Source organism: Melanerpes formicivorus, unplaced genomic scaffold (genome assembly GCF_026170545.1).
Source record: "Melanerpes formicivorus ecotype bairdi unplaced genomic scaffold, bMelFor1.0.p_v2 SCAF_34, whole genome shotgun sequence".
Taxonomy (NCBI): Eukaryota; Metazoa; Chordata; class Aves; order Piciformes; family Picidae; genus Melanerpes; species Melanerpes formicivorus.
In genome coordinates, this window is record NW_027142386.1 from 4,375,478 (window position 1) to 4,392,384 (window position 16,907).

Below are 16,907 nucleotides of genomic sequence, written 5' to 3' on the forward strand. Positions count from 1 at the left end.
AACACCTCCAGCGCTGGGGCCCCAACCACCTCCCTGGACAACCCATTCCAGGGCTTCACCACTCTCATGGGGAAGAACTTCCTCCTCATGTCCAGCCTGAATCTCCCCACCTCCAGCTTAATTCCATTCCCCCTAGTCCTATCACTACCTGAGATCCTGAGCAGTCCCTCCCCAGCCTTCCTATAGCCCCCTTCAGACACTGGAAGGCCACAATGAGGTCACCTCAGAGCCTTCTCTTCTGCAGACTGAACAGCCCCAACTCCTTCAGTTTGCCCTCACAGGAGAGGTGCTCCAGCCCTCTGCTCATCCTCCTGGCCCTTCTCTGGACACCTTCCAGCACCTCCAGATTCCTCTTGCAATAGGGGCTCCAGAACTGGAGGCAGTACTCCAGCTGTGGTCTCAGCAGAGTGGAGCAGAGGGGCAGAATCCCCTCCCTGGCCCTGCTGGCCACACTTCTCTTGCTGCAGCCCAGGCTCTGCTTGGCTCTCTGGGCTGCAAGTGGTCACTGCTGGCTTCTGTTGAGCTTCTCCTCCCCCAGCACCCCCCAAGTCTCTCTCCTCAGGGCTGCTTTCCAGCCTGGATTTGTGCCTGGGATTGCCTCGACCCAGATGCAGGACCCTGCCCTTGGTCTTGTTGAACCTCTGCTGCTTGCTCCAGGCAGGGCAGGGCTGGAACCAGCAAACCTCTGAGCAAGCCACAGTGGCTTGAGCTGAGGAGCACCCAAAAGCTGGTTGCCTTTTGAGGAGGAGGCCTTGGTGTTGAGCTTCCTTCCTGACTCCTTCCTGGCCTTGTTCCTTCTCCCTGAAGCTTCAGACCAGTGCCTCTGGAGCAGACCTATGTGGGCATCACAGAGAAGAAGGCCATCAAACGCTTCCAGATCATGAATGAGATTGTGTATGAGAAGATCATGGAGCATGCTGGCAAGAACCAGGTCTGGGGCCTTAGCTTCTGCTTCCTGCTGCTGGGGAGGCTCTAGGAGGAGGTGGTGGGGAGGAGGTGGTGCTGGGAGGCCCTGGGAGGTGGTGGTGGTGAGGAGGAGGAGGTGGTGGTGAGGAGGTGGAGGTGGTGGTGGTGAGGAGGTGGAGGTGGTGGTGGTGAGGAGGTGGAGGTGGTGGTGGTGAGGAGGTGGAGGTGGTGGTGGTGAGGAGGTGGAGGTGGTGGTGGTGAGGAGGTGGAGGTGGTGGTGGTGAGGAGGTGGAGGTGGTGGTGGTGAGGAGGTGGTGAGGAGGTGGAGGTGGTGGTGGTGAGGAGGTGGTGAGGAGGTGGAGGTGGTGGTGGTGAGGAGGTGGTGAGGAGGTGGAGGTGGTGGTGGTGAGGAGGTGGTGAGGAGGTGGAGGTGGTGGTGGTGAGGAGGTGGTGAGGAGGTGGAGGTGGTGGTGGTGAGGAGGTGGTGAGGAGGTGGAGGTGGTGGTGGTGAGGAGGTGGTGAGGAGGTGGAGGTGGTGGTGGTGAGGAGGTGGTGAGGAGGTGGAGGTGGTGGTGGTGAGGAGGTGGTGAGGAGGTGGAGGTGGTGGTGGTGAGGAGGTGGTGAGGAGGTGGAGGTGGTGGTGGTGAGGAGGTGGTGAGGAGGTGGAGGTGGTGGTGGTGAGGAGGTGGTGAGGAGGTGGAGGTGGTGGTGGTGAGGAGGTGGTGAGGAGGTGGAGGTGGTGGTGGTGAGGAGGTGGAGGTGGTGGTGGTGAGGAGGTGGTGAGGAGGTGGAGGTGGTGGTGGTGAGGAGGTGGTGAGGAGGTGGAGGTGGTGGTGGTGAGGAGGTGGTGAGGAGGTGGAGGTGGTGGTGGTGAGGAGGTGGTGAGGAGGTGGAGGTGGTGGTGGTGAGGAGGTGGTGAGGAGGTGGAGGTGGTGGTGGTGAGGAGGTGGTGAGGAGGTGGAGGTGGTGGTGGTGAGGAGGTGGAGGTGGTGGTGGTGAGGAGGTGGAGGTGGTGGTGGTGAGGAGGTGGAGGTGGTGGTGGTGAGGAGGTGGAGGTGGTGGTGGTGAGGAGGAGGAGGAGGTGGTGGTGAGGAGGAGGAGGAGGTGGTGGTGAGGAGGAGGAGGAGGTGGTGGTGAGGAGGAGGAGGAGGTGGTGGTGGGGAGGAGGAGGAGGTGGTGGTGGGGAGGAGGAGGAGGTGGTGGTGGGGAGGAGGAGGAGGTGGTGGTGGGGAGGAGGAGGAGGTGGTGGTGAGGAGGAGGAGGAGGTGGTGGGAGGCCCTGGGAGGTGGTGGTGGTGGTGCAGTGCAGCAGAGGGTCGGGTCAGGGTGGGTGGCTGATGGCTGCAGAGGGAGGGAGGGAGGAGCTGGCTTTGTCTCCATGCCATCCCTCTCCAGAGTGGCCAGCTCGGTTTGCGGAAGCCTTTGTGATGCTGCCCTCTCAGCTCAGGAGCTCTGGGGGTGCTTCAGGGCACATCTGGACTCGCTGCAGATCTCCTCCCACCCTGAGCAGCAGGAGCAGGGTGGGGGAAGCAGCTGTGGCAGCTGCAGCCCTGCTGATTCCTCTCCCTGCTGGCCCACCAGGTGCTGGTGTTTGTGCACTCCAGGAAGGAGACTGGGAAGACTGCCAGGGCCATCAGGGACATGTGTCTGGAGAAAGACACCTTGGGCCTCTTCCTCAGAGAGGGCTCAGCCTCCACTGAGGTCCTGAGGACAGAAGCAGAGCAGTGCAAGGTAACTGACTGCCCAGGCAGGGCTCTTCTGGCACAGCTGTTGCACTCTGATGGAACAATTGGGGTTGGAAATCCTCTCTGAGCTCATCCAGTCCAACATCAGCCCAACCCCACCCTGGCCACCAAACCACTGCCCCAAGTGCCATGGCTACAGGGTTCTGCAGCACCTCCAGGGCTGGGGACTCCACCACCTCCCTGGACAGCCTGGGACAATCCCTGAGCACTCCTGCAGGAGAGAAATTTCTCCTAATGTCCAACCCAAACCTCCCCTGGGGCAACCTGAGGCCATGAGCCCAACCCCCACCTGGCTCCAGCCTCCTCTCAGGGAGCTGAAGAGAGCCAGAAGGTCTCCCCTCAGCCTCCCTCTTCCCCAGCTCCCTCAGCTGCTCCTCCCCAGCCCTCTTCTCCAGACCCTTCTCCACCTTCCTTACCCTTCTCTGGCCCTGCTCCAGCCCTCCAAGTCCTCCTGGCAGTCAGGAGCCCAACCCTGAGCCCAGCCCTCAAGCTGTGGCCTCCCCAGTGCCCAGCCCAGGGGCACCATCCCTGCCCTGCTCCTGCTGCCCACTCCAGGCCAGGCTGCTGGTGCCCTTCTTAGCCACCTGGGCACTGCTGACTCCTCTCCAGCTGCTGGCACCCAGAACCCCCAGGGCCTTTTCCCCACCAGGCACTTCCCAGCCTGGAGCCTTCCTGGGGTTGCTGTGCCCCAGGGGCAGGTTCTGGCTCCAGGCTGTTCTGATCCTTCACCACTCTTCCAGTCAAGGAAGTTCTTCCCAGCACCCCAGCATTCTGAGCTTGTAGGATCAGCACAACCTTCTGTAGCTTCTTTTCTCCTTGGTTGGGGGGTGGTTCCTCAGGCTGGGGAGGAAGCCTGCAGCTGGTTGTGTTCCTCCTGCAGAACCTGGAGCTGAAGGATCTCCTTCCCTACGGCTTCGCCATCCACCACGCCGGCATGACCCGAGTGGACAGGACCCTGGTGGAGGATCTCTTTGCTGACAAACACATCCAGGTGAACATCTGCCTCAGTGCCACTGAGGAGGGGACAGCCAGCCAGCCAGGGGCTGCTCAGCCACTTTGCTGATGCTCCCAAACTGGGAGGCTTGGCTGAGACACCTGAAGGCTGTGAGGCCATCCAGAGAGACTTGGGCCCTGTGCCCGCTGCTGGGCATCCCTAGGGGCTCCTTGAGGACAATAAATGACCTCACAGCCCCCCAGGAGAGCTGGAGGGGCACCAGGGTGGGCAGCATCTCCTCAGCCCCCCAGCAGCTCTGCCCACACTGGCACCCAGGTGGTCAGGAGGTGCTCACCAGTGGCAGGGGAGGGCCCAAGGGCCATGACCCCGTAGTAGGAGAAGGCTCCAGCTTCAAACTTCATGCACTCCTTGCCAGCCTCCACCTCCACCTTGCCCTGAGGGGGGCAAAAGACAGAGAGTTGGACCTTGATCAACATCTGCATCAATGACACTGAGGAGGGGACAGACAGACAGACAGACAGGCTGTGCTCAGCAAGTTTGCTGATGGTGCTGGGAGGCTTGGCTGAGCCCCCTGAAGGCTGTGAGGCCACTGAGAGAGGCTTGGAGAGGCTGAGAGCTGGGCAGAGAGCAACCTGCTGAGGGTCAGCCAGGAGGGGAGCAGAGTCCTGCAGCTGGGCAGGAGGAAGAAGCTGCAGCAGCACAGGCTGGGAGGGGATCTGCTGGAGAGCAGCCCCAAGGAGAAGGAGCTGGCAGTGCTGCTGGGCAGCAAGGGCTGCAGGGCACAGCAATGTGCCCTGGGGGCCAAGAAGGCTAAGGGAGTCCTGGGGCATTCAGAGGAGTGTGGCCAGCAGGGCCAGGGAGCTTCTCCTCCCCCTCTGCTCTGCCCTGCTGAGGCCACCCCTGGAACATTGCAGCCAGCTCTGGGCTCCCCAGTTGAGCAGGGACAGGGAGCTGCTGGGGAGAGTCCAAGGGAGGGCTGCAAGGCTGCTGAAGGGACTGCAGCAGTGCCTGGGGAGGAGAGGCTGAGAGCCCTGGGGGTGCTGAGTGTGGAGAGGAGAAGGCTGAGAGGGATCTGATCAATGTCTCTCAAGAGCTGAGGGCTGGGGGGCAGGAGGGAGGGGACAGGCTCTGCTCAGCTGCAGCCTGGCACAGGCCAAGGGGCAAGGGATGGAAAGTGCAGCCCAGGAGGCTGCAGCTCAGCAGGAGGAGGAACTTCTGCCCTGGGAGGCTGCCAGAGGCCTGGAGCAGGCTGCCCCAAGGCAGAGGCTCTGATGGTTGTTTCTCTCCCCCAGGTGCTGGTCTCCACAGCCACCCTGGCCTGGGGGGTGAACCTCCCTGCCCACACTGTCATCATCAAGGGCACTCAGGTTTACAGCCCGGAGAAGGGACGCTGGACCGAGCTGGGAGCTTTGGACATCCTCCAGGTGATTTCCTCCCCACAGAAATGCTCCCTGCACCCCAGGCAGGAGTTTTCCTTTCCCACTGAGGCTCCTTTGAGAGCTGCTCCTTGCTCTCTGCTGTCCTGGGAGCAGGGCAGAGAAGCAGATCCATGGATTCAAGGAAAGGGTTGGGTCGGAAGGGACCTTGGAGACCATCCAGTTCCAACCCCCTGCCAGGGGCAGGGACCCTTCCCCCCAGCCCAGCTTGCTCAGGGCCTCATCCAGCCTGGCCTTGAGCAGCTCCAGGGAGAGGACACCCACAGGCTCCCTGGGCAGCCTGTGCCAGTGTCTCCCCAGCCTCACTGCAAGGATGAGGAGAAGAGGCCAAGTCCTCCCCCCTGCCCCATCTGAGGGATGTCTCCATGCCTGCTGCCAGCCAGGAGTGCCAACAGCCCTGAGCAGCCTGGCAGCAAAGGCCCCAGGAGATGGCAGCAAGGAGAGATGCCCCAGGGCAAAGGTCCTTGGGCTTTGCTGATCTCTCCTTCTCCTTCCTCAGATGCTGGGACGTGCTGGGAGGCCTCAGTACGACACCAAGGGCGAGGGCATCCTCATCACCTCCCATGGGGAGCTGCAGTATTACCTCTCCCTGCTCAACCAGCAGCTGCCCATCGAGAGCCAGATGGTGTCCAAGCTGCCAGACATGCTCAACGCTGAGACCGTGCTGGGCAACGTCCAGAACGCCAAGGTGAGCCCAGAGCCTCTGCTGCTCCCTCCTGCCTGGGCCAGCAGGGGCAGGCTGCCCCTGGGCTGGGCACTGGGCAGGCCACAGCTTGAGGGCTGGGCTCAGGGTTGGGCTCCTGACTACCAGGAGGACCTTGAGGGCTGGAGCAGGGCCAGAGAAGGGTAAGGAAGGTGAGGAAGGGTCTGGAGAGCAGGGCTGGGGAGGAGCAGCTGAGGGAGCTGGGGAGAGGGAGGCTGAGGGGAGACCTTCTGGCTCTCTGCAGCTCCCTGAGAGGAGGCTGGAGCCAGGTGGGGGTTGGGCTCTTCTCAATAAATGATAGAGTGAGAGGAAATGGCCTCAGGTTGCCCCAGGGGAGGTTTGGGTTGGACATTAGGAGAAATTTCTCTCCTGCAGGAGTGCTCAGGGATTGTCCCAGGCTGCCCAGGGAGGTGGTGGAGTCCCCAGCCCTGGAGGTGCTGCAGAACCCTGTGGCCATGGCACTTGGGGCCAGGCTTTGGTGGCCAGGGTGGGGCTGGGTTCATGGTTGGGGTTGATGTTCATAGAGGGCTCTTCTGCCAAGGAACAAGGGACAGGGCAAGAGGAAATGACCTCAGGTTGCCCCAAGGTGGTTTAGCTTGGCCATGAGGAACAATTTCTTCCCCTTGAGGGTTGTCCAAGCCTGGCCCAGGCTGCCCAGGGAGGTGGTGGAGTCTCCATCCCTGGAGCTGTTCCTGTGGCACTTGGGGCTGTGGTTTAGTGGCCATGTGGGGTTGGGTTGATGTTGGGCTTGATCTCTGAGGTCTTCTCCACCTGGGATGATTCTTCCTGTGCCCTTTGTGGCTGCTGGGGTTTGAAGAGGCCAGAGGATGCTCCTTGCTGGGGCAGGATGTTGTCAGTGGTGTCCAGGCAGCAAAGAGCCTTCAGCTTGTGGTGCTTGGGGAGCACATTGCAAGGGATCTGGAAGGGCAGGCAGAAGGAGGCCAGTGGGGAGGTGCTTCTGATGCAGAGGGCCCAAGTTCTCCACATGGAGAAGGCCCCTGAGGACAAACCTGCAGGTGGAGAGTGGCCTCCCCTTGGGGTTTGATTCCCCCTTGTCCTCCAGCAGCAGCAGCAGCAGGGCTATCCACTAGATGGATAAGGAACTGGCTTGATGGCCGCACCCAAAGAGTGGCTGCCCATGGGTCCATGTCCCAGTGGAGGCCAGGGACAAGCAGAGTCCCTCAGGGATCAGTCCTGGGACCTGTCTTGTTCAACATCTTTGTGGGTGCCATGGACACCCTCAGCACCCTGAGTGCACCCTCAGCAAGTTTGCTGATGACACCAAGCTGTGTGGTGCAGCAGGCAGCTGGAGGGAAGGGATCCATCCAGAGGGACCTGGACAGGCTGGAGAGGTGGGCACAAGCCAACCTCAGGAGGTTCAACAAGACCAAGTGCAGCATCCTGCATCTGGGTGGAGGCAATCCCAGGCACAAATCCAGGCTGGGCAGGGACTGGCTGGAAAGCAGCCCTGAGGAGAGAGCCTTGGGGGTGCTGGGGGAGGAGAAGCTCACCAGGAGCTCTCAGTGTGCACTAGCAGCCTGCAAAGCCAATCAGATCCTGGGCTGCAGCAGGAAAAGTGTGGCCAGCAGGGCAAGGGAGGTGATCCTCCCCCTCTGCTCAGCTCTGGGGAGACCCCACCTGGAGTACTGCCTCCAGTTCTGGAGCCCCTATGACAAGAGGGATCTGGAGGTGCTGGAAGGTGTCCAGAGCAGGGCCAGGAGGATGAGCAGAGGGCTGGAGCTGCTCTGCTGTGAGGACAGACTGAAGGAGTTGGGGCTGTTCAGTCTGGAGAAGAGAAGGCTCTGAGGTGACCTAATTGTGGCCTTCCAGTGTCTGAAGGGGGCTACAGGAAGGCTGGGGAGGGACTGCTCAGGATCTCAGGGAGTGATAGGACTAGGGGGAATGGAATGAAGCTGGAGGTGGGGAGATTCAGGCTGGAGGTGAGGAGGAAGTTCTTCCCCATGAGAGTGGTGAAGCCCTGGAATGGGTTGTCCAGGGAGGTGGTCGAGGCCCCATCCCTGGAGGTGTTTAAGGCCAGGCTGGATGAGGCTGTGTCCAGGCTGATCTAGTGTGGGGTGTCCCTGCCCATGGCAGGGGGGTTGGAACTAGCTGATCCTTGTGGTCCCTTCCAACCCTGACTGATACTATGATACTATGTGTGGGACTCCGGACGAGCTCCCGAGCTGCGGCTCGGCGCCAGAGCTCCGCTGAGCTCTGCTGGGGGCCTCCAGAGCTGGTGCTCATGGGGGGGGAGCAGCGTCCTCTGCTGCCCCTGAGGTGGTGTTTGGTGGCTCTGATGGCTGGTGGCTGTTCCCTCAGGATGCTGTCAACTGGCTGGGCTACACCTACCTGTACATCCGCATGCTGCGCTCCCCGGCCCTCTACGGCATCTCCCACGACGACCTCAAGGGAGACCCGCTGCTGGACCAGCGCCGCCTCGACCTGGTGCACACTGCAGCCCTCATGCTGGACAAGAACAACCTGGTCAAGTATGACAAGAAGACAGGCAACTTCCAGGTGAGCTGGGCAGAGGCCAGCAGGATGGCATTCAGCAAGTCCCAAGTGCAGGGAGCTGCGCTTCGGCCGCAGCAGCCCCGGAGAGCAGCCAGGCAGGGAGGGAGCTGGGGGTAGTGGTTGGCAGCAGCTGAACAGTGAGCAGTGTGCCCAGGGGGCCAAGAAGGCCAAGGGCATCCTGGCCTGGGTCAGGAACAGTGTGGCCAGCAGGAGCAGGGAGGTCCTTGTGCCCTGTGCTCAGCACTGGTTAGGCCACACCTGGAGTCCTGTGTCCAGTTCTGGGCTCCTCAGCTCCAGAAGGCCATTGAGAGACTTGAAGGTGTCCAGAGAAGGGCAACAAAGCTGGGAAGGGGTCTGGGGCACAGGGCTGGGGAGGGGTCTGGAGCACAAGGCTTGGGGAGGGGTCTGGAGCACAGCCCTGTGAGGAGAGGCTGAGGGAGCTGGGGTTGCTTAGCCTGCACAAGAGGATGCTCAGGGGAGACCTTCTTGCCCTCTCCAACTCTCTGCAGGGAGGTTGTAGCCAGGTGGGGGTTGGTCTCTTCTCCCAGGCACCCAGCACCAGAACAAGAGGACACAGTCTCAAGCTGTGCCAGGGGAGGTTTAGGCTGGAGGTGAGGAGAAAGTTCTTCCCAGGAAGAGGAATTGGCCACTGGGATGTGCTGCCCAGGGAGGTGGTGGAGTCCCCAGCCCTGGAGGTGTTCAGGAAAGGCTTGGATGTGGCCCTTGGAGCCATGGTTTGGCTGTCAGGAGGTGTCAGGGGATAGATGAGAGGTTGGATCCCTGAGGTCTTTTCCAGCCTGGTTGATTCTGGCTGCTGCTCAGCATCTTCTGTCTTGGACCTTGTGTCTTCCTGCTCCTTCGCTGAGGCTCTGGTGCTGTGTGGCAGGTGACGGAGCTGGGCCGCATTGCCAGCCACTACTACATCACCAACGAGACCATGCAGACCTACAACCAGCTCCTGAAGCCCACCCTCAGTGAAATTGAGCTCTTCAGGGTCTTCTCCCTGTCCTCAGAGTTCAGGAACATCACTGTGAGAGAGGTATGGAGCCAGGAGGCAACCCCAGGGCATCCCACCTGCCTCTGAAGGAGTGTTCTCATCTCTCCTGCTTTGCTCTCCTGCAGGAGGAGAAGCTGGAGCTGCAGAAGCTGCTGGAACGTGTCCCCATCCCAGTCAAGGAGAGCATTGAGGAGCCCAGTGCCAAGGTGAGCCCTGCCTGGGCCCCCCAAGGGGACTTCTGGAGGGCTGCAGTGATCCTTGCATGGTGGATGCCCCTCAGGGGGGATCATCTCTCTTCTCTTCCCTCTGGGGGACATCCTGGGCTGTGTCAGAGATGCTCAAAGAGCTTCAGCTCAGCTTCTTGGCCCTGGTTGAGGGGCAGGGGTTTGAAACTGGAGCAGGGTTGGATATCAGGAGGGGCTTCTGCACCATGAGGGTGGTGAGACACTGGAACAGGCTGGGTGGTGAGACACTGGAACAGGCTGCCCAGGGAGGTGGTGGAAGCCTCATCCCTGGAGACATTCTAGGTCAGGCTTGCTGTGGCTCTGAGCAACCTGATCTGCTTGGAGATGTCCCTGCTGACTGCAGGGGCTTGGACAGTTGATGGCCTCTGGGCTGGAAGGCCTCTGGGCTGGAAGGCCTCTGTCTTGCCACACATCAAAGCCCACCAGGCTCAGGTGCTGAGATGCTCTCTGTTCTCCTCCCCAGATCAATGTGCTCCTCCAAGCCTTCATCTCCCAGCTGAAGCTGGAAGGATTTGCTCTCATGGCAGACATGGTCTATGTCACCCAGGTGAGTGAGGGACCCAGCCCAGGGCCTCTGCCTCTCTGCTTAGGTGGCTGCAGTCCAACCACATCTTGCACTCAACAGTTTACACCTCAGAACCTTTGCTTGTGGACCAGAGGCCTCAGCTTGCCCCAGGGGAGGTTGAGGTTGGACATGAGGAAGAATTTCTTCACTTCAAGAGTGGTCAGGGGCTGGCCCAGGCTGCCCAGGGAGGTGGTGGAGTCTCCAGCCCTGGAGGTGTTCAAGAATCCTGTGGCCATGGCAGCTGGGGCCTTGTTTTGATGGCCCTGGTGGTGCTGGTTTGATGTTGGGCTTGATCTTGGAGGTCTTTTCCACCCCAAACCATTCCATCATTCTCTGACTGCTGTGGCCTTGTTCTTGTGCCACAAAGGCAGAGTTCCAAAGGAACTGAGATGTTGCTCCACATGGAAGTGTTTGGGGGAGACCTTCCAAGTGTGACTCAGGATCAGAGGAGGTCAGAAGAGGCCACAGTAGTGCTGGAAGGGCTCTGCTGAGAGGCCAGGCTGAGAGAGTTGGGGTTGTGCAGCCTGGAGAAGGCTCCAGGGAGTCCTTCTGGTGGCCTTGCAGTGCTTAAAGAAGAGATCAGAAAGCAGGGGACAGAGTTTTGAGCAGGGCCTGTGGGGACAGGCCAAGGGGGGAGGGTTTGAACACAAAGAAGGAGATTGAGAGTGCAGAGAAGGGAGAAATGTTTGACCCTGAGGATGGGGAGAGCCTGGCCCAGGCTGCCCAGAGAGGTGAGAGCTGCCCCATGCCTGGCACCAGTGCAGCTCAGGTTGTTTGGGGCTGGGAGCAGCCTGCTGTGGATGGGGATTGTCCCTGCTGGCTGCAGGGGGTTGGGCTGGAGGAGCTTTGGAAGGTCCCTTCAGAGCCAAACCAGCCTCTCACCATGTGCTTGGGCAGGAGAATGGGAAGGGAGGGGGGAAGAGGGCAGTGAGGTGGCCCCAGGGGGAGGTGTGAGAGTCCCTGTGTGTCCCTGTGAGGGTCTCTGTGTAGGAGATCTCAGCAGAGGAACCTTGCCAGGCTGGACAGAGTCCAAGGGCAGGAGATTGAACACATCCAAGTGCCAGGTTCTACACATGGCCACAGCAAGCCTAGGCAGTGCTACAGGCTGGGCTCAGAGTGGCTGAGAGCAGCCAGGCAGAAAAGGACCTGGGGGGTACTGGTTGACAGCAGCTTAACATGAGCCAGCAGTGTGCCCAGGGGGCCAAGAAGGCCAATGGCATCCTGGCCTGCATCAGGAAGAGTGTGGCCAGCAGGAGCAGGGAAGTCCTTGTGCCCTGTGCTCAGCACTGGTTAGGCCACACCTGGAGTCCTGTGTCCAGTTCTGGGCCCCTCAGGTCAGGAAAGATGTTGAGCTGCTGGAAGGTGTCCAGAGAAGGGCAAGAAAGCTGGGGAGGGGTCTGGAGCACAGCCCTGTGAGGAGAGGCTGAGGGAGCTGGGGTTGCTTAGCCTGGAGAAGAGGAGGCTCAGGGGAGACCTTCTTGCTCTCTCCAACTCCCTGAAGGGAGGTTGGAGCCAGGTGGGGGTTGGTCTCTTCTCCCAGCAGCAGAACAAGAGGACACAGTCTCAAGCTGTGCCAGAGGAGGTTCAGGCTGGAGGTGAGGAAGTTCTTCCCAGAAAGAGGAATTGGCCATTGGGATGTGCTGCCCAGGGAGGTGGTGGAGTCCCCAACCCTGGAGGTGTTTAGGAGGAGCCTGGATGAGGCACTTGGTGCCCTGGTTGAGTTGATTAGCTGGTGTTGGGAGCTAGGTTGGGCTGGATGATCTCTGAGGTCATTGCCAGCCTGGTTAATTCCATTCCTCTTCTTCATTGTGTCCCCCCCAGTCTGCAGGGAGGTTGATGAGAGCCATCTTCGAGATCGTCCTCAACCGCGGCTGGGCTCAGCTCACCGACAAGACCCTGAACCTCTGCAAGATGATTGACAAAAGGATGTGAGTGAGGCCCTGCAGCTCCTGCTCAGCCTGGGGCTGGGGTCCTCAGCTTGGCCTGGCTGGGTCTGCAGCCAGAACAGCCTCTGAAGGCTTTGAGGGCACTGCTGAGGATGCAGCTTGAGTGCTGGGGGCAGGGTTGGGCTCCTCGCTCCGAGGAGGACATTGGGAGGTTGGAGCAGGGCCAGGGAAGGGCAAGGAAGGTGGGAAAGGGTCTGGAGGACAGGGCTGGGGAGGAGCAGCTGAGGGACCAGTATAAGAGGTGTCCAAGGGCAGGTTGGATGAGGCCTTGAGCAACTTGGGCTGGTGGGAGGTGTCCCTGCCCATGGAACTGGATGAGCATTAAGGTCCCTTCCAGCTCAGATCATTCTTTGAACTCCTCCAAACTGGACCTTGATGAGGCCTGGTGAGGCCACATCTGGAGTGCTGGGTTCAGTTTTGGCCTCCCCAGTTGCAGAGGGACAGGGAAGTGCTGGAGAGAGTCCAGGGCAGGCTGGGAAGCTGCTGAGGGGCCTGGAGCAGCTCTGGCAGCAGCAAAGGCTGAGAGCCCTGGGGCTGAGAGCCTGCAGAAGAGCAGCCCCAGAGGGGAGCTGAGCAATGCTCAGCAAGAGCTAAAGGAGCTGGGGGGTGCAAGAGGCTGGGGCCAGACTCTGCTGAGTGGTGCCCAGGGCCAGGCCAAGGGGCAAGGGGCACAAAGTGGCAGCCAGGAGGTTCTGTTTGCCCCTGAGGAGAAAGTTGTTTGTTGTGAGGCTGCTGGAGGCCTGGAGCAGGCTGCCCAGAGAGGTTGTGGAGTCTGCTGGTGTGGAGAGCTTCCAACCCCCCCTGGGCATTGTGCTGCTGGGCAGGGTGCTTTGGGTGCCCCTGGTGGGGCAGGGGGGTTGGGCTGGGTGAGCTCCAGAGCTTCCTTTCACCCCTGGTGCCCTGGCAGGTGGCAGTCCATGTGCCCTCTGCGCCAGTTCAAGAAGCTGCCAGAGGAGGTGGTGAAGAAGATTGAGAAGAAGAATTTCCCCTTTGAGAGGCTCTATGACCTCAACCACAACGAGATTGGTAGGCAGCCCCCCCCGAGGGCATGGCAGGCACAGGCCTCTGCCTCCTGGCTTCTCCTCTCTCATTTGGGGGAGGGACCCTGAAATGGGAGGGGGGGGAGGCAGAAAGGGGAGGGGGGAGGCAGAAGTGGGAGAGGGGGAGAGACAGAAATGGGAGTGGTGAGAGCCAGAAGTGGCAGAGGGAGCCAGCAATGGGAGGGGAAGTTTTATCCTTCCTCAGCTGCTGCTGTGCTTGAGGCAGGCAGCAGCTTTGCCTTGGAGCTTGGATTCCTGATCCCCTGGCCTTGGGAGAGCTGTTGGCTGTGCTGTTGTCCCTCTGTGCTGAGGGGCCAGCCTTGCCCCCTTGTCCCTCTGTGCTGAGGGGCCAGCCTTGCCCCCTTGTCCCTCTGTGCTGAGGCCAGCCTTGCCCCCATGTCCCTCTGTCCTGAGGGGCCAGCCCTGCCCTGTTGTCTGTGCTGAGGCCAGCCCTGCCCTGTTTGAGCTGAGGCCAGCCCTGCCCTGTTGTCTGAGCTGAGGCCAGCCCTGCCTGTTGCAGGGGAGCTGATCAGGATGCCCAAGATGGGGAAGACCATCCACAAGTACGTGCACCTCTTCCCCAAGCTGGAGCTCTCCGTGCACCTGCAGCCCATCACCCGCTCCACACTCAAGGTGGAGCTCACCATCGCCCCTGACTTCCAGTGGGACGAGAAGGTCAGCAGGCAGCTGCCCACCCCCTGGGCACACCAGCAGGAGCAGGCTGGGAGGTCAATGAAGATCATGCTGGTGGGGGGAGGAGGAGGAGGCTGGGGGGAGGAGGAGGCTGGTGGGAGCTCTATAAACACCAAGCTGGTGGTGGGAGGAGGTAGGACACTGGTGGGAGCTCAGTGAAGACCATGCAGATGGTGGGAGGAGAACAGTGGTGGGGCAGGGGGACACTGGTGAAGGGATGGGGGATAGTGATGGGGCAGGGGGATGCTGGTAGAGGGATGGGAGACACTGGTGGGGCAGGAGGCTGCTGGTGGACGGATGGGGGACAGTGGTGGAGGGATGGGGGACAGTGGTGGGGCAGGAGGCTGCTGGTGGAGGGATGGGGGACAGTGGTGGGGCAGGAGGACACTGGTGGAGGGATGGGGGACACTGGTGAAGGGATGTGGGATAGTGGTGGGGCAGGAGGCTGCTGGTGGAGGGATGGGGGACAGTGGTGGAGGGATGGGGGACAGTGGTGAGGCAGGAGGCTGCTGGTGGGAGGGAGGCACTCTTGGGGCAGGAGGAGGCCACTGGTGGGGAGAGGACCCTTGTGGGGCAGGGCTGATGTGGGCAGCCTGGAGTTGAGCTCCCAGAGGGCGCTGAAGGGCTGGGGGGGCGAAGGTGACCTCTGGCCTGGCTCAGGTGCACGGCTCCTCGGAGGCCTTCTGGATCCTGGTGGAGGATGTGGACAGCGAGGTGATCCTGCACCATGAGTACTTCCTGCTGAAGGCCAAGTATGCCCAGGATGAGCACCTGGTCACCTTCTTCGTGCCGGTCTTCGAGCCGCTGCCCCCCGCAGTACTTCATCCGCGTGGTGTCCGACCGCTGGCTCTGTGAGTCCTGCCCGGCCCCAGGCCCCCCTGCCCGGCCCAGGCCTCCCTGCCCAGCCCCAGACCTCCCTGCCACTGCATCAGCTTCAGGCTCCCTGCCCACCCAGCCCAGCCCAGAGAAGCTGTGGAGGTTCCAAGCCTGGCAGCATTCGTGGCCAGGCTGGATTGAAGCCTTGAGCAAACCTGGGCTGGGGGGAGGTGTCCCTGCCCATGGCAGGGGGTTGGAACTGGATGAGCCCTGAGGTCCCTTCCAGCCCTGACTGATACTATGGAATGAAGCTGGAGGTGGGGAGATTCAGGCTGGACATGAGGAGGAAGTTCTTCCCCATGAGAGTGGTGAAGCCCTGGAATGGGTTGTCCAGGGGGGTGATTGAGGCCCCATCCCTGGAGGTGTTTAAGGCCAGGCTGGATGAGGCTCTGGCCAGGCTGATCTAGTGTGGGGTGTCCCTGCCCATGGCAGGGGGGTTGGAACTAGATGATCCTTGTGGCCCCTTCCAACCCTGACTGATACTATGATACTATGAGCTTCAAGGTCCCTTCCAAGCCAACCCAGGCCAGGATTCTGCATCAGTATTATCAGATAAAAGAGGAGGGAGAAATTCTTCTCCATGAGGGTGGTGAGACCCCAGATTCAGGCTGCCCAGAGAAGTTGTGGAGGTTCCAAGCCTGGCAGTGTTCAGAGCCAGGCTGGATGAGGCCTTGAGCAAGCTGTGCTGGGGGGAGGTGTCCCTGCCCATGGCAGGGGGGTGGAACTGAATGAGCTTTAAGGTCAGGGCAGGGACTGGCTGGAGAGCAGCCCTGAAGAAAAGGACCTGGGGGTGCTGTGGGAGGAGAAGCTCAACAGGAGCCATCAGGGAGCACTTGCAACCCTAGGCTGCAGTAAGAGAAGTGTGGCCAGCAGGGCCAGGGAGGGGATTCTGCCCCTCTGCTCCACTCTGCTGAGCCCACAGCTGGAGCTCTGAGGCCAGTTCTGGAGCCTCTGTGCCAGGAAGGATCTGGAGGTGCTGGAAGGTGTCCAGAGAAGGGCCACCAGGAGGAGCAGAGGGCTGGAGCTGCTCTGCTGTGAGGACAGACTGAGAGAGTTGGGGTTGTGCAGGCTGGAGAGGAGAAGGCTCTGAAGAGACCTAATGGTGGCCTTCCAGATTTGCAGGGGGCTACAGGAAAGCTGGGGAGGGACTTGGGAGGGTGTCAGGGAGGGATAGGACTGGGGGGGATGGAGCAAAACTAGAAGTGGGGAGATTGAGATTGGCTGTGAGGAAGAAGTTGTTGCCCGTGAGGGTGGTGAGAGCCTGGCACAGGTTGCCCAGGGAGGTGGTGGAAGCCTCCTGCCTGGAGGTGTTTGCAGCCAGGCTGGAGGTGTCTGTGAGCAACCTGCTGTGGTGTGAGGTGTCCCTGGCCATGGCAGGGGGGTTGGAGCTGGCTGAGCCCTGAGGTCCCTTCCAACCCAACCCCTTCAATGAATCCATTCAAAGCTTCTGAGATCTCCCTTAGAGCAGGGCCAGGAATCCCCTGGGCAGAGATGAAAGCTCTGGGGTGGTTTTGGGGGTGAAAGTGAGGGGGGTTTGTGTCTCTTTGCCAGCCTGTGAGACCCAGCTGCCTGTGTCCTTCCGCCACCTGATCCTGCCGGAGAAGTATCCTCCTCCCACCGAGCTGCTGGACCTGCAGCCCCTGCCTGTGTCTGCGCTGCGCAACAGCTCCTTCGAGAGCCTCTACCAGGACAAGTTCCCCTTCTTCAACCCCATCCAGACCCAAGGTTGGTGTCCCCTCTGCTCCTCCTCCCCAGGGAGCTCATGGTGGATGTCCCTTCCCTGGAGGTGTTCAAGGCCAGGCTGGATGAGGCCCTGAGCAAGCTGGGCTGGTGGGAGGTGTCCCTGCCCGTGGCAGGGGGGTGGAACTGGATGAACTTTAAGGTCTCTTCCAACTCAAACCATCCTATGAACTCCTCCAAACTGGCTCTTGATGGAGTCCTGGATCCAGTTCTGGGCTCCCAGTTGCAGAGGGACAGGGAACTGCTGTGATCCTGTGCAGTTTCTTAACAGATCCACTTTGTGTGGACTGCAGCTCACCCAGCCCACAGCTCAAACCTCATCATGCTGAACCCAACACAATGAGGGTGGGAAGGGAGCTCTGGAGCTCACCCAGTCCAAGCCCCCTGCCCCACCAGGGGCACCCACAGCAGCTTGCCCAGCAGCACAATGCCCAGGGGGTTTGGAAGCTCTCCACACCAGGAGACTCCACAACCTCTCTGAGCAGCCTGCTCCAGGCCTCCAGCACCCTCACAACAAACAACTTTCTCCTCAGGGGCAAACAGAACC

At 60.9% G+C, this 16,907-nt stretch overlaps 1 protein-coding gene across 1 annotated transcript in view; it reads left to right on the forward strand.

Annotated features, from left to right (window-relative positions):
* SNRNP200 (small nuclear ribonucleoprotein U5 subunit 200) overlaps window positions 1–16,907 on the forward strand; it is a 48,981-nt gene that overhangs the window by 17,449 nt on the left and 14,625 nt on the right. Inside the window, 15 exon segments of the mRNA XM_068156660.1 lie at window positions 808–931; window positions 2,487–2,636; window positions 3,531–3,641; window positions 4,898–5,029; window positions 5,541–5,729; window positions 8,064–8,261; window positions 9,145–9,297; window positions 9,381–9,461; window positions 9,964–10,047; window positions 11,887–11,993; window positions 12,919–13,037; window positions 13,572–13,726; window positions 14,405–14,551; window positions 14,553–14,595; window positions 16,172–16,345. Of these exon segments, the coding sequence (XP_068012761.1) occupies window positions 808–931; window positions 2,487–2,636; window positions 3,531–3,641; window positions 4,898–5,029; window positions 5,541–5,729; window positions 8,064–8,261; window positions 9,145–9,297; window positions 9,381–9,461; window positions 9,964–10,047; window positions 11,887–11,993; window positions 12,919–13,037; window positions 13,572–13,726; window positions 14,405–14,551; window positions 14,553–14,595; window positions 16,172–16,345 (1,967 nt within the window).